The 15,722-nt window shown below is 37.9% G+C and overlaps 1 protein-coding gene across 19 annotated transcripts in view; it reads right to left on the bottom strand.

Moving 5' to 3' along the window:
* Positions 1–5,603: 5,603 nt before the first annotated feature.
* caska (calcium/calmodulin-dependent serine protein kinase a) overlaps positions 5,604–15,722 on the bottom strand; it is a 161,712-nt gene continuing 151,593 nt past the window's right edge. For 16 of the 19 annotated variants that reach the window (XM_084361599.1, XM_084361613.1, XM_084361617.1 and 13 more), the window contains 5 exons: positions 12,586–12,666; positions 12,420–12,500; positions 12,113–12,315; positions 11,950–12,033; positions 5,604–7,259 (listed from right to left, as the gene is read on the bottom strand). In XM_084361599.1, coding sequence (XP_084217725.1) covers positions 7,083–7,259; positions 11,950–12,033; positions 12,113–12,315; positions 12,420–12,500; positions 12,586–12,666 — 626 coding nt within the window. In that variant the 3' untranslated portion in view covers positions 5,604–7,082. The remainder of the gene's footprint in view (positions 7,260–11,949; positions 12,034–12,112; positions 12,316–12,419; positions 12,501–12,585; positions 12,667–15,722) is intronic. The other 3 variants (XM_084361610.1, XM_084361604.1, XM_084361608.1) reach the window with 1 other exon arrangement.

The following is a 15,722-nucleotide window of genomic DNA, read 5'->3' as shown; positions in this document are numbered from 1 at the left end:
ATATATATTTACTTGGAAATTTCTTAGCTCACATTTACAAATCATTTCTATTTTAAAATAGACATAATTTCCCCCCTATTGGTTAGAACAAAGACATATATATTAAGACCTTGAGAGTCTACGGAAGCCCTAAAGGGCCATGCAAACAAATAAAATTAACTCATTATCACGGGAAAACGGAGGAATCAAATCAAATCAAATCAAATCAAATCAAATTTTATTTGTATAGCCCAAATTCACAAATCACAGTTTGCCTCAGAGGGCTTTACAATCTGTACAGAGACGACACCCTCTGTCCTTCGACCCTCGATTCGAGTGAGGAAAAACTTGCCCCAAAAAAAAGCCCTTTTAACAGGGAAAAAAAATGCGGAAGAAACCTCAGGGAGAGCCACAGAGGAGGGATCCCTCTCCCAGGACGGACAGACGTGCAATAGATGTCGCATGTACAGAGCAGATCAACGAGATCACAATGTATTCAATTATAAGCGATGGTTGACAGGAGTGAAAGTACATAAAGATGTATTACAGCAATAATAATGAAATGCACATGGAAATGTGATTACTAGTGATAACAGTAGTAGTGATTAATGGTAAGGATGGTATGTAGTAATGCATTACAATAATAGTAGTGGAACGTATGTAACAGAGATGTGACTAATATTAGCGAAAGTAGTGGTGGGTGTCAGGCAGGGCCATAGCAGTAGGCGCATCCACGATCAGGCAGGGCCATAGCAGTGGGCGCATCCACGATCAGGCAGGGCCATAGCAGTGGGCGCATCCACGATCCACGACCCAGGCGTGGCCAGGATCCATGGGAGCCTGTAGGACTAGAAAGCACAAGGACTCCGGGGAAGAAGTAAGTCAGTGACATGCAGAGATGGGGCATGTATACAGGCATAATGTATACAGATGGAGAGGAGAGGAGAGGGGAGGAGAGAGAAGCTCAGTGTGTCATTGTCCCCCGGACTAGGCCTATAGCAGCATAACTAAGAGCTGGCCCAGCCCTAACTATAAGCTCTATCGAAGAGGAAGGTCTTAAGTCTACTCTTAAAGGTAGAGAGGGTGTCCAACTCCCAGACCAAAACAGGAAGATGGTTCCACAGAAGAGGAGCTTGATAGCTGAAGGCTCTGGCTCCCATTCTACTTTTGGAGACTTTAGGAACTACAAGTAATCCTGTGTTCTGGGAGCGTAATGCTCTAGTTGGGTGATAGGGTAGTATGAGCTCCTGGAGATATGATGGTGCCTGACCATTAACAGCTTTGTAAGTGAGGAGAAGGATTTTAAACTCTATTCTTGATTTTACAGGGAGCCAGTGCAGAGAGGCCAATACAGGAGTAATATGATCTCTTTTCTTAGTTCCTGTCAGTACACGTGCTGCAGCATTCTGGACCAGCTGGAGACTCTTTAGAGACTTGTTAGGGCAGCCTGATAATAGAGAATTACAATAGTCCAGCCTGGAAGTAACAAATGCATGGACTAGCTTTTCTGCGTCTTTTTGAGACAGGATGGGCCTGATTTTTGCAATGTTACGTAGATGAAAAAATGCAGACCTTGAAATTTGTTTTATGTGGGAGTTGAAGGACATATCTTGATCAAAGATAACTCCCAGATTCCTGACGGTGGTGCTGGAGGCCAAGTTAATGCCATCCAAACTCGCTATATCATTAGATAATGCATCTCTAAGGTGTTTAGGACCAAGTACTATAACTTCGGTTTTATCTGAGTTTAACAGCAGAAAATTGCAGGTCATCCAGGTCTTAATGTCCTTGAGACATGCATGGAGTTTAGTAAGCTGATTAGTTTCATTTGGCTTTATTGATAGGTATAACTGGGTATCATCTGCATAACAATGAAAGTTTATGGAGTGTTTCTGAATTATATTTCCTAGAGGGAGCATATATAAGGTGAATAGTATGGGTCCAAGCACGGAGCCTTGAGGAACACCGTGACTAACCTTGGTATACAGGGATGACTCATCATTAACATGTACAAACTGAAATCGATCCGATAAATAGGACTTAAACCAGTTTAATGCGGGTCCTTTAATGCCAATTAAGTGTTCCAGTCTCTGTAGTAGAATGTGATGATCAATGGTATCAAATGCAGCACTAAGATCTAGTAAGACCAGGACAGAGACAAGTCCTTTGTCAGAAGCGATTAGGAGGTCATTTGTAACTTTCACCAGTGCCGTCTCTGTGCTATGATGTGCTCTAAAACCTGATTGAAAATCCTCATATAAACTATTTTTATGAAGAAAGTCACATAGCTGGTTGGCGACTGCTTTCTCAAGGATCTTGGAGAGGAAAGGGAGGTTGGATATAGGTCTATAGTTGGCTAAAGCTTCTGGATCAAGATTAGGCTTTTTAAGGAGCGGTCTGATTACAGCTAGTTTAAAGGATTGTGGTACGTATCCTGTTAATAGAGACAGGTTGATCATTTCTAGTAGAGATGTGCTAATTAAAGGTAAAGTTTCTTTCAGCAACCTAGTTGGGATGGGGTCTAGGAGACAAGTTGTTGATCTAGATGAAGAAACCATTGAAGTTAGTTGGTGGAGGTCGATGGGAGAGAAGCAGTCTAAATATAAGTCAGAATTTACAACTGTCTCTGAGGTTCCTGTGTTTAAAGATACAATAGTGCCAGTTGAGGGCAAGCGATGATGGATTTTGTCTCTAATAGTTAAAATTTTATCATTAAAGAAGCTCATGAAGTCATTACTACTGAGCGTTGTAGGAATACATGGTTCAGTAGGAAATAAAATGTATGAATGCATGGCCCTTTAGGGCTTCTGTAAGAGGCTACTGATAAACAAAATCTTTTTTGCATTAATGTAATTACTAAGTAGTCATTACTACATTATCATATTTGTACTCAGTAGTCATTACTACATTATTATATTTGTACTCAGTCATTACTACATTATCATATTTGTACTCAGTAGTCATTACTACATTATTATATTTGTACTCAGTCATTACTACATTATCATATTTGTACTCAGTCATTACTACATTATCATATTTGTACTCAGTAGTCATTACTAAATTATCACAAAGCTACTCAGTAGTCATTACTACATTATTATATTGGTACTCAGTAGTCATTACTACATTATTATATTTGTACTCAGTAGTCATTACTACATTATTATATTTGTACTCAATAGTCATTATTATATTATTATATTTGTACTCAGTCATTACTACATTATTATATTTGTACTCAGTAGTCATTACTATATTATTATATTTGTACTCAGTCATTACTACATTATTATATTTGTACTCAGTAGTCATAACTACATTATATTTGTCTTCAGTAGTCATTAGTACATTATAACATCTGTACTCAGTCATTGCTATATTATATTTGTACTAAGTCATTACTACATTATTATATTTGTACTCAGTAGTCATAACTACATTATATTTGTCTTCAGTAGTCATTACTACATTATTACGTCTGTACTCAGTCATTACTATATTATTATATTTGTACTCAGTAGTCATTAGTACATTATAACAGTTGTACTCAGTAATCATTACTTCATTACACGACTACTCAGTATGGGTAAATGCCACATCTAGGCTAAATCAGAGCTACATTTGGGGCCCAAACCTAGCCTAGCCATGACTTAGCTACAGCTGTTGAAGGACTACATATATACATGTAATAGATGGCCACCAAAATGTCTTCATTGCAAATCCAGCCGCAGTCGGCCTATGTGTATATACTGTCTAAAACCTGTTTTATTTGGCCAGATCATTAACCTGTTCCACAAGTGCATGCATGCATGTCACAGTAGTAAGCGCAATATGTCATTTTACATTAAAGCTGCTGTATGCATTGTGGCAGTTTTAGCTAACTTCCTGTCCGATTTGCAGTCAGCAATCCCCTCCCTCCTCTTTATGTCACCACACTTTACAAATCCTTTCTTTGCCTCTTTCTTTTCCTAATTTTTTCATTACTTGGCAGTACAAGTTGTCACCGGTAGACCTGGAATTGGTGGCTTTCCCTGTTCCACCATTGCCAGTGTAGGTACCAGAACAGTAGGATCCTGCTGTCTGCATGTTCATGAGCAGACAGGGCCGTCTCCTTATGGCATTCTCTGTCCTTAAAATGTATTTTCTCTTTTACTGCATGAGTAGTGAGAGGAGAGACATGGGTTGCTGACCAAACAATCTATCACAGTGACTACTGTTAGAATATAGTTATTCAAAATGTATTTAAATAAGAAAATAAGGCTACAGCAGCTTTAATGTATAGAACTGTTCCCATTACAATATCCTGGAAGATTTTTGTTTGTGGCACACATTTCATATAGTTCCATATTTTATTACTTTTTATATGAAACATAAAATGAATTGAAATGTCTTCATGTATACCACAATCTGCCTGCCAATGCAGTATGACTTTGGGCAAATACCTTCACATTAATCAATATCTATCAAAATCTATCGATAGCCATACCATTTAAGAGGATTAAACAAATTTGTGTTTTGTGACACACTGATGATGTAACTGCATTAAAGCTGGCTGAAAACGGGGCAAATACGGTCTTAGATGTTCACACAGAACCCATCCAGTTTTCAACGCAAAATCTGTGTAAAATAAGCCTAAGGCTCATTTATGCTCCCTTTGTGTAAAAAAATAGATATGTCCGTTTCAACCGTTATAACCGTCAATGCCCACATACTTCCCTTAGTGATTTACTTAGGCATTGATGTTAAGCACTACAACCACTAGAGGGCGCTGTTCAGAGTCAAAATTGGCCTGGCACGTACCTCCACTTTTCCTTTGCCACCGTTCAATCTCCTTCCAGCTGTACTGTAGTGACTGTAACATCACACAGATGCTAAAAACTCATCTAACCTCTATAGATTTATATAGAAGAAATTAGATACCAGATGCCAAAAAAAGTTTACTGGCTTCCACATTTACTTCCTGGTTAAACGGCCAACCAACTTTATAATAATTTTGGCTTAAAGTAGGTCACACATAACTGACTAAATCGAACCCCGTAAATATGAATATTAGCTGGTTTTCTATGATAGTAAATTGTATATCTGCACACAAAAGAACTTGGTATTTGGGTTTTTGACTGTTAGACAAAATGACCTACAGTGTTAATTTGGGAAACTGAAATGGGCATTTTAAAAATTGCATTGTCACATTTTATACACCAAAGGATTTACTAAGAAAATGATCAGCAGATTAATCAATAATTCATTTCAGCATTAATAACTGTAATGGTTGCTGCCCTAATTTAGCTACTTTCCATCACTGCTTACGCATTAAAGCTTGTAGCACATACCCCTATGGAAGATAAATAAATAAATAATGAATTTATGATAATACAGCAAGTATATTTTAACCCATTAAAGGCCTCTGCGGTGGCTGATTTTGATGTGCTCATAGCTAGCTATAAAAACCAGAGTTAACAATCGATAAGCAGCATTGTGAAAGCAGTTATACAGTATCACCACTGTTACACTAAGTTGGACTGGCTTTGTGTGATCTGGCTCACAAGTCTGGATTTCAGGAAGGAGATATTGTTCAAGACATGCTTCTGTGCAGTGGAGAAGAAAACACAGACAAGCCACTCTAAGGTTAAATTTTCCAACACATAAAAGGAAATATATTTAAAAAACTGTTCATACTGAAGAACTTTGATCATTTACACAAGGGGCAGCTGTATGTCAGTCTGTCATATTCATGTACATGGTTAATCATTTTCACACACTGCCTCAATTTCCTTCTCTTGCAAAGTAGTCAGCAACACTTGTTCTGCAAACAGTTACACAATTTCAGAATAAAAATCAGCATTTCATCTCTCATTGATTTTTAAACTTGACCGCAACACTTACAATCTTGGACATCACATTTCTGAAATGGCAAAAGAGGAATATGGTGAAATTGTTCCTTTTTGTGTATGACAAATCAATAAGAGAAAAATCAAGACTTTTATTTGATTTTTTTTACAAACACATCTCACTACATGGTCAATATTTTTTCTTTTCTTTCTTTTTTTCTTTTTTTTTTTAATAAATCTGTGGTTTAGAAATGTCACCCAAAATGCAAGGGATGTGCATAGGTGTCAAGTCAACTCCTGGCTCCGTCCTGATTAGTTTTTTCTTGCTTCCGTTGGCTGAGTTCAGTCTTCCAGACAGCTGGAATGTTTTTTTAAATATAGATATTTGTCTTTTCTTTCTTGGAGGTTTACGGAGGGACACTGGGAACACTGACTGACTTGAAGCATGGAAGCTTGCAAATGTCCACATGCATGATAACCTCATTCAAATCTCAAAAACATTTATGGATTTATTTAGAAGAGACAGTACCTGGTTGGTAGGTAGGTAGGTAGGTAGGTAGGTAGGCAGGCAGAAGATGCATATGTGTGTGCATGGTCATACTATAACTGTACTTAAGACTGACAATAGGATGAAGTCATGAGAGGATGTAACCTAACACAACAGTTTAGAAAGGAACAGGGACAAACATAAAGTGAGGATATGACATGACCTATAGATGAGAAGACATTGCAGTGTGTTTTGTGTGCTTTTACTTCAGTCTCCTGATCTACAGAATGCCCACTGACAGTGTCTTTCTACAGATGATTTAGTAATACAACACCCAACAGGACTACAGTTTGATAGGAAGGTTGTGGTGGAGACATGGAGAGCTAGCAGTGCATCGATATTAAAGGACGGGTAACAGTACTGTCTCTTTAAAACAAACATCTACAAAAATGTTGCCTCCTAGCTAGTACAGACATGACAATATTCACTTTTATTTATTGTTTTTATACAACACTATGACTAGGTTGTCTGTCAGGGCAGGAGCCTAATAATTGGCCACTGCAGGTTGTTTGTGCAGCGTTTAAAAGGATCTGGTTGAATCCTGTGTTCGCTTTCACAGTAGACTGAAGGGGTTTTCCATCAAGTGCAGTGTAGGGAGAGGTTTGCCATTGTTAGTTGCTGTTTCATTGATTCTTATTTTGAAAAGGGAATGATGGGAGTTTGGCCAAGGTGTCGTTGCTGGGAGGAAAGGAGGAGGTGAAGGTGGTGGAGGTCAGGGCTACAGGTCAGTAGACCCAGGACACTGGAACCCACTGGCTGGTGGTGCACACTAGATCAATGGCCTCCTCCAGATGCCTGATGGTCTCATCGATCTCGTTGTTGATGATGGTCTGGTCGAAGTAGTGGGCGTAGGTCTTCTGCAGGATCTCAGACTCCTTCTGCAGCCGCTGGAGAGACTCGTCCTGGAACAGGAGGAGGAACAGACGGTCTTAGATACTGACGAAGGCAGAGATGAGAACACGCACATGACTGAAAGAGAAATTCTTAAGGCCCCTATATAGTATGTGGTTGAGCCTAAGGACAAGAGTTGTTGTGAGACAAACATAGTGAAATCTTTGGTCATCAGTCCAGGACTACAAACCCAATTTAGACCCATTTTACCTTTAATCTTGAGGTCTAACAGACCATTTCAATGTTCAATGAATTTCCTTCCTAATAAAACATTTGCAAAGCCAAAGTATTTTAAATTCAGCATTGTTTACATCCACCCATGCAGTCTGCCACCCTCCCTGGTTCCACCCAAACAGCAACCGCCAGGGCTGAAAAATGCCAGTGTGGAACTGCCAAAAACTGCAGTTGGTCCAATCGCCACACAAGGCTGGCTCTCAAAGTGAGTCAATCCCCATAAGAGCCCATGTTAAAATGTCAAACTTTACAGCAGAAATAAACATGTTTACAGCCTCGTAACAAAAGACAGCTTTAGCCTCTATAGCTAATTTCTCCTTTCAAGACAGCTATTTAGGGGGGGTGAACTCACTCATTTAAATGATATTAAAGGTCAAATTGGTAATGTTTTTATGTAGACATATCCTTTTTTAAAAAAACAAAAATTAATACTTTTAAAGATTTTGTCAGGTCCAAAATGATTTTATGTATTTGCGTGTCAGAATTCTGACAGCTGGTTCTAGCTTCTAACAAGGTTTGTAAGCCACTAGTATAACACTGTTAGTATCACATGGTATCTGTGTTTCGTCAGCGATCAACTGTCCTGATAGTTGCCAGTTTGTGGAAAAAAAACAAACATGGCTGATTTCTGTATGTGCCCAGCATACTGTATTGCTCTATTGTCAGCTAGCTAGCATTGGCAACAATAGCTAGTGCAACAAACTGGCAACCACTTGAAGGGGCAGATGATTCACCTCAGATAATTCCAGTCACTGATCTCGACCTCTCGCCCTTATTTATGGTGTTGTGCCTTCTGGAGAAATTTTAATGCAAATATTGGACAAATAATATGGTTGTTATGCAATTAATTGAATTAACAGACTGGAGCGAGGGACAGCCACTGGTGTTTTGGATTAACGAGCGACCCTGTTAGCGGTGACTGGCAGATAGCAGCTGGAAACGGTCATGGGCAAGAGTCCAGAGCTTCTGGAGGAATACACACCAAGAGTCGAGGAGAGTTTACGTTGGAAGACTTTTGAGAAAAGCCTGTCTGCCTGTCTGTCAAAACCTGTCTGCAGCAATGAGATGTGGAGGTGCGGTTATCCACTGTAATGTTCTGTAATTCTTTATTGACTGCTTAATGGAGGGCAGTTTACTTACTTTTAATTACTGTACTTTACTTTATGGACGTGCAGAGAGGAGATGGGGAAAAAAAGATACTGCAGGATGACAGAAAGATCCAGAGTTCTGGTGAGTGCTGACTTTGGTCAGAGAAAAAACTGAACAAAAACACAGACACAAACACCGTCGGTGCCTGCTGTTGCTCAATATCTTGCAGTTAATGAACAGTAAAGTATTCTGGCTTTTTGGGACGACTAAACCCGCAGTGAAACTTAAATAAATAAAGTAAGGCAAAATGCTTTTATCTTTATGTGTGAACAAATAACTTGTTAGCCCTAGCTAGCTTGGTAGATTCCAGCTAGGCAGGCATGTTTCGTAACCAGGCCTGAGGTCACAGTCAAGCAAATGCAAAATCAACAGCAAATATTATCCTCCCATAAACTTTTGTTCTATGTGACTACCAATATAATGTACATCTGGTGGATAACAGTGGTGAACTTAGCCATTTGGGGGCTCCAGGCGAACAGTCATTTGGGGGCTAATGTACCTTATATCGCATAATGAGATACTCCATACAAGGGATGAACAAAGGTCACTATCCTTCCTTTCTTCCATCACACTCGGCCAGTGTAATCCATATGTGATTAAACATCATTTTCTATGGTTATTGCAAACTCTCATATTGTCCTAAGGCATGGATGTGTGCAAATAGATTTGAATTTGTTTCAGCTTTAGTTTTCCTGATCTTCTTCAGCCCCTGACTAATGCATGTTCTCACTGACAAGATAATCTTGACTCTTCAACTCTTAACAAAGATTCATATGACCTTGGTTATACAATATTAGTAAAGACATTTGTTATTCCAGGGTTAAATAAACATTTATTTAAAAAGTCTCGTTACTTGCAGTTTATACCTTGCAGACTGATTTATCTGGTGGTATAGAGCTATATACTGGTAAAGCTATGCTTGAGCAATCCAAATACACCTTCTTCAAGACATCTACCAGCTCACCAGAAGCAAATATTTTCCTTAGCTTTCATGCAACTGTTAATTATTTCATACAGGGCCGTGCATGATGTGCACTACACAAAGAAATGACCATTATTTACAGTAATGTAATATTTAACTGAATGTGTATGAACATATTTTTAAAACACTGATAGCTTTGGCAGCTAAACTCCTGCCTTTGGTCCCTCTTCTTCTTTTTCTGTGACCCGCTTTCGTATATTCGCTTCATTTCTCTCGATTTATCTCTTCTCTCTCTCTTACAACTATTTACTGTTTTGGATTTTACGCTGTAATCATTTCTGCATACGTGCAGCATGATGAGCCTGATGCGTAACATGGAATAGTCCATGTAGTACAGACTGAAGGGGGGTGCACGGTTGGCAGAAAGACCGTCAAAACACGAGTAACTGATCAAATTAGACATCCCGATGCTACTATTGTGAAGAGGTTTTTATAAAAACAATAAATATGGGGACAAAATATAAAGAGGGCATTTTGGGGGCCCCAAAGGGCCTTGTATGGGGCCCGGGGCTCCAGGCAAATGCCTGGTTTGCCTAATAGTACAGCCCGCCTCTGGTGGATAAGCAAATTTGCAAAGTTCAACATTGGCGTACTTTCACCGGTGAACTTGCAGCCACAGTCACTAGCAAAGACGTGTTTGTTTGACCCTTAAAACACACTACAAACCAGCAAACTGAGTTAAAATACATTTCATTATGCACACATGATTAATGAGAAAAACAACAACAAAAAACCTATTTCTATTTCATCCGGTCAAGATGGCTGTTACAGCAGTGTGTAAGGGCCTTTACTTAGCAATTAATGGGAAAACACACAAGGCAGCACAAACTCACTAGTACCATACCAACAAACATATGGCAAGGAGTACAAACATACAGTACATCATTAAAAATAACACTACATAGTCAGTATCCTCTCAGGTTTTACTTACTGGCAGTGTTCGACACCACCTCGGCATCTGAGGGCAGTGCCAAAGAAACAGAGGCATGCAGCATGCAAAAATATATGAGTGCAGAGGAATGAGTGAAGCAAATACATGCATGAAGAGCAGACAGAACGAGACTTTTGTACATGCATGCTGTGTCATGGAAGTGAAGTAAGAATGTAATAACTTGCCAGGATGTAAAATCGTGTCACTTTAAATGTTTAACACGTAATGCAGGTTAAAGGTGAAACCTTAGTTAAATGACTAGTTGGTCAACATACAATTTATCAGCTGCTATTTTGATGATCAGTTAATCGGGTCAGTCAGTCAACAAGTCAAACATTAATCTGTTTCAACTTCTTAAAAGTGAGGATTCTCTGCTGTTCTTTGTCATATACAATATTGGGCACACTTTATAATAACCATCATTAATAATTAAATTGCATCAACAGGTTTTTATTATGTATTTAAACATTAAAGAAACGTTTCATTGGATTTCTACGTTCTCAGTTTTTCAATTTTTATTCGAAAAGGGATTTACTGTGCTATTTGATTTTTAAATGATAAGGCTGGTGATTAAAGACATGTGTTGATCTTTCAGTGTTGTCTCACTTCGCTACTTTGCAGTGCCCATTTCTTCCTACTGAGGTAAATCTTATAAAATAGGTCAATTAAATAGTCTCCTTCCATTAACAACTGGGCACCATAGTTTTATAGTGCATTTCTGCACTTAATTACTTAATAAGTAATAAAGAATAAAATAAATCATGCAATCCTCAAGTAGTATTTTGTGAGGTTTAACCTCTTAAGATGGCTTGATATATTTATTTTAATTGTAAAATGTATGGAAACCTATCTTTAGAATTAGATAAATGCTGTCGAACAATATAATCTAGTCCCCGTCTTAATACAAATAAATATCCCTCAAATCCAGATAAATTAACAGTAATATTGTAGTAAAACGTGCTGTATAGATTACAAAATGAAGTCATATTAATTAGAACTTGCTATATATAATGTTAGGAGGATGTATATGGCTGTCAGCCTGTTAAGTAATTTCAATATACTCTCCTGGTGGAGAACATAAAGACTCCCCCTTTGGATTGTCCTAAAAACCAGTGCAGCAGTGTGGCTCATCGATTTGTTTTAATACTTTTTGGACAATTATAATAGTCTATGGCACAGAAGAAGAAGATATATAAAACAATAAGAAATATAAAACAAAAAGAAATATATCTGACTGACACATGTTGGTCAGATATATTTCTTATTGTTTTGGACTTATGAGATTTTAGTACTAATAAGTATAAGTAGTGTTATGTTATTAATAATAAATTAGAATATTACCAGCCTTATCCTTTCAAATGTATCACATTTTAAGTGTGTTTGTGTGTGACTGGTCTATTCCTACCTCATTGATGCCTGGTGTGATAGTTGGTGCAGCAATAAAGACAACATACGGGGCAAACTCTGCTGTCCTCAGGACCTTCAGGGCCTGTTGGTGAACAGAAATCAGAGATTAAAAGGTCCTTACATATACATAAATAGACATTCACATCTACACTCACACACACCTGAGGTTCAACATCCAGTATAGCTATGAGTCCCTGTTGGTGGATCTTCCGGATCGTCTCTAGCCGCGTCCCATACATGGCGTCCTCATGGCTGCCGTACTCCAGGTACTCATTGTTGCTGATGTCCTGCATCATCTGGTCATGGGAAACAAAGTAGTAGTTCTTCCCATTCTCCTCGTCCTTCTTTGGAGGTCTGGTTGTGTCTGTGGGAAACAGGAGACATAGGAGATACCATTTACATTTCCTGACATATATAGTGGTGCTGTTAAGTAAGTTTCTGCGGACTTTGACTGATGATTTGTCTTACGTGGAATGGGGTACGCAAATCTGTCAGGGTGTTTGGTTATAAGTGTGTTCTTGATGTGTCTTCTGCCCACTCCATGGGCACCTGACAAAGACACAAAGTCAATCAGTAAGGTCAGTTATGAAGGCTGATGTCCCCATTTCTTGCTGCTCCACATGGCAGAACTTACCTAACAAAACTAGTGTTTTCCTCTTGAAAGCAGGAAGCTTCACAACCTCTTCATATGTGACAAGATCTAGTTGGTCGAACACTGGAAGTGAGAGGAGAAAGAGTTAGAGGATGTAAAGAGGAGGGTGCTCGGACAAACAGCAGTTCGAGGGGCTCTACAGAGTTTGAGAGGAACAAGGTGTACTAAAGAGTCTCAACACATCTGGTCTCTGTGATGAAGACGAGAGGAAGTTGGGTTACATACCAAAACAAAGGAAATTAAAACTCTCACCAGGAACAAGCCTTATGTCAAAACAGTGAGTAAAAATGACAACTTGAGAGCAAAGATGATCTCTGAGGTGATCCTGTGATTTCTTACAAATAACCTCTGTGATCTCAGATGAAATAAATCTGATCAGGCAGGACTTTAGCTAGTGAGAAAAACGTTCATGTGATACAATGCAGAAAACATTTTTAAGAAGAGAGATATTCAACCTAAAATGACTAGTGTTGTGTTCAACACCTGTGTCTAGGTGTATATAGGGTGCTACAAGAGATATTATTTTCCAGCAAAGTTGCCATGTTAATCTATTTTTGCTCGTTATCCAAACCTCTTTGATTTCGTTATAGTGTGGCTCCAAGAATAGGATATGGAAAGGAGCTAAACTGAATTGAGCATTGTCAGATGAGTAAATCAAAAGAGCAGTGGGATCCAGCTTTTCAAATGTGAACATGTGAAGCTTTTTTGACTTCTCGTGACAGTAAACCAAATCTGAATATTCCAGCTTGGCCTTTGGACTATGATGGGCAAGTTTCAACCTTATTTACGATTTATGCACTGAATCAAGAAGATAATTGCCAGATCACTTGATAATGAAAATAACTGTTAGTTGAAGACTTCCTCTTAAGCAACACATGTGGCAACTGGACTTGTTTCAGTTCCTTGAAGACGTTTCACCTCTCATCCAAGAGGCTTCTTCAGTTCTAACTAACTGGAGGGGAGCTGCAGGTTTTTAAACTCTGTGTGGGAGTTAAAAGTTAAAATGAATTATTCTGCTATTTTTATAAAATGTCACAAAATAGTTAATTTGACCATAATTTAAATATTCTTATTTTGAAATGATTTAAGTTGAATTTGTGCAACTATTTCCTCTAAATCAGGGGTTCTCAAAGTGCAGCCAGCAGACCAATGGCGTGTCGCTGGAATGATGTTCTGTCATGATGCTTGTGCTGTATTTAGGTGGACAACTCAGCAGTTTAATGTGAAAAGTGCTGCTTGTAAATACACTGCTCAAGGAATTTAAGGTTAAATGACATTACGAGACATAATTGCAAATACTACAGCTTTGGGTTTTCCTCTGTAGCCCTCAATCACAGACTGGCTCCCTAAATTGGCTCTCAGTCATCAGAACAGAACCACTGTTCTAAATAAATCGCAAGGTTACTTCATAAACTACTTTTTTTTTAAAAATCAACTGTGTATAGTTTTATTTATTATCTTTTAATCCAAATGTAAGAAACAGAGCAAAAGGCATACACTGTAAACCCCAATCCATTCATGACACGTGTGACAAAATGTGTTGTTCAAATATGACATGTCATCACTTTCTTGCTCAATTAAATGAAAAAATTGTGTTTACATAACAAAAATACATCATTACAACAAAAGCTGCAGAGTTATGGTGGACAATATTTCCTGTCTTAACATAAAACTGACCGATTTTCATTGTTTTTATCAATCTTTTACTTTCTAGTACACATCATTTTGTAAATTTGTCAAAGCAACATTAAATTTGACGGTTGCATGTGACTTCCATTACTCTGTTTTTGTGAAACAAAACCTAAAATTTGTGTTGTGTGTTTGAGTCAAAGCAACTTAAATCCTTAATTTTAAAATGGCATATACTATAAGCTTAATGGGCAGCGTTCACTATGTTAAAATTGTATTAGTTGTTTGAACTTACAAATTGGTATGAAGAAATATCTATTCAGTTTTGAAAATGAGTCACTCTTGTTTAAAAATGTGTGTTGACTACATGACAAAGACACATGATTACAACATAGCTGCAGGGTAATGCTGGACACTGTCTTAACGGACATGATGTTTTGTGTTTTTATCAACTTATTATTTTTTAGTACACAAAAAACAAAATCTAAATTTTGTGTTTTATATTTACATCAATACACCTTAAATACTTAAAGTTAAAAATTGCATATGTTGTTAAGCATTTGGTTGAAAATTTGTGAAGTTCAACTGTTCGGTCACACAAGGACATGCAGACTGACGATCGGGAGCACCTGGGAGAATTGCAAATGCAAAACACTAAGTCTTGAAACTGAAGACAAGTAAAATATAGGTTACTGGCCTAAACAGTAGCCTAAACATTAACATTTGTAAATAATAATTCAACGAAATACTTTATATTGTAGCATGTTGGGGGAAGGTAGTCAGTTTCCCAGCATTCTTTGAGACAATGTGATTGGGGCCATACGCCTAAGGAAACTGTTTAAATGTCTTCTAAATGACCACAAATGTTACCTGGTACACAGTTATTAGTGTTACTGCACTTATTCTACAGATGTTCCTAATTAAAGTTGTTGGGTTATAAAAGACACCATGAATGATCTGCACAGTTAGCGACCTGTGAAATTTTGAATACACTTATGCAGCTCCTATAAGGTCATCTCCCTGTATGATTATTTTCTGCATAAGATCCCAGCAAAAGAAGAGAGCACCTGGACTGCTGTAACCATTCCCAGCCTGAAAAATGATCTAGCTGATTTAGATTTAGCTGAGTAATGACACAAATGTTGTTAATTTGACTTTAAATATCAATATATACAATTCTTGTTTGTACATAAATTGACAAAGTAATGACACAACAATATGATTGGGTTTAATAACCACAAAAATAAACATTCAGCAACCTGATCATTTTATGTCATGATAACATAACATACAAAGTGTGTTTTAAGCACCTAATGTCTGTCATAATAACAGGGAATATTATGACATAGAATTAAGTTCTTAAAACACACTTTTTGTTGTAGTTGTTTGATTGAAAACGTTCTGTTGAACTGATTTCCAGTCAGAAAAGGCTCATGTGTCACATGAATTTTGTGTCTGGCATTCTCAAAACTGTCATGTTCCTGTGCTGT

Source organism: Pagrus pagrus, assembly GCF_965226575.1.
Source record: "Pagrus pagrus genome assembly, chromosome: 9".
Taxonomy (NCBI): Eukaryota; Metazoa; Chordata; class Actinopteri; order Spariformes; family Sparidae; genus Pagrus; species Pagrus pagrus.
Note: the sequence above shows the minus strand (reverse complement) of the source record. Positions and strands in the feature narration are given on the sequence as shown.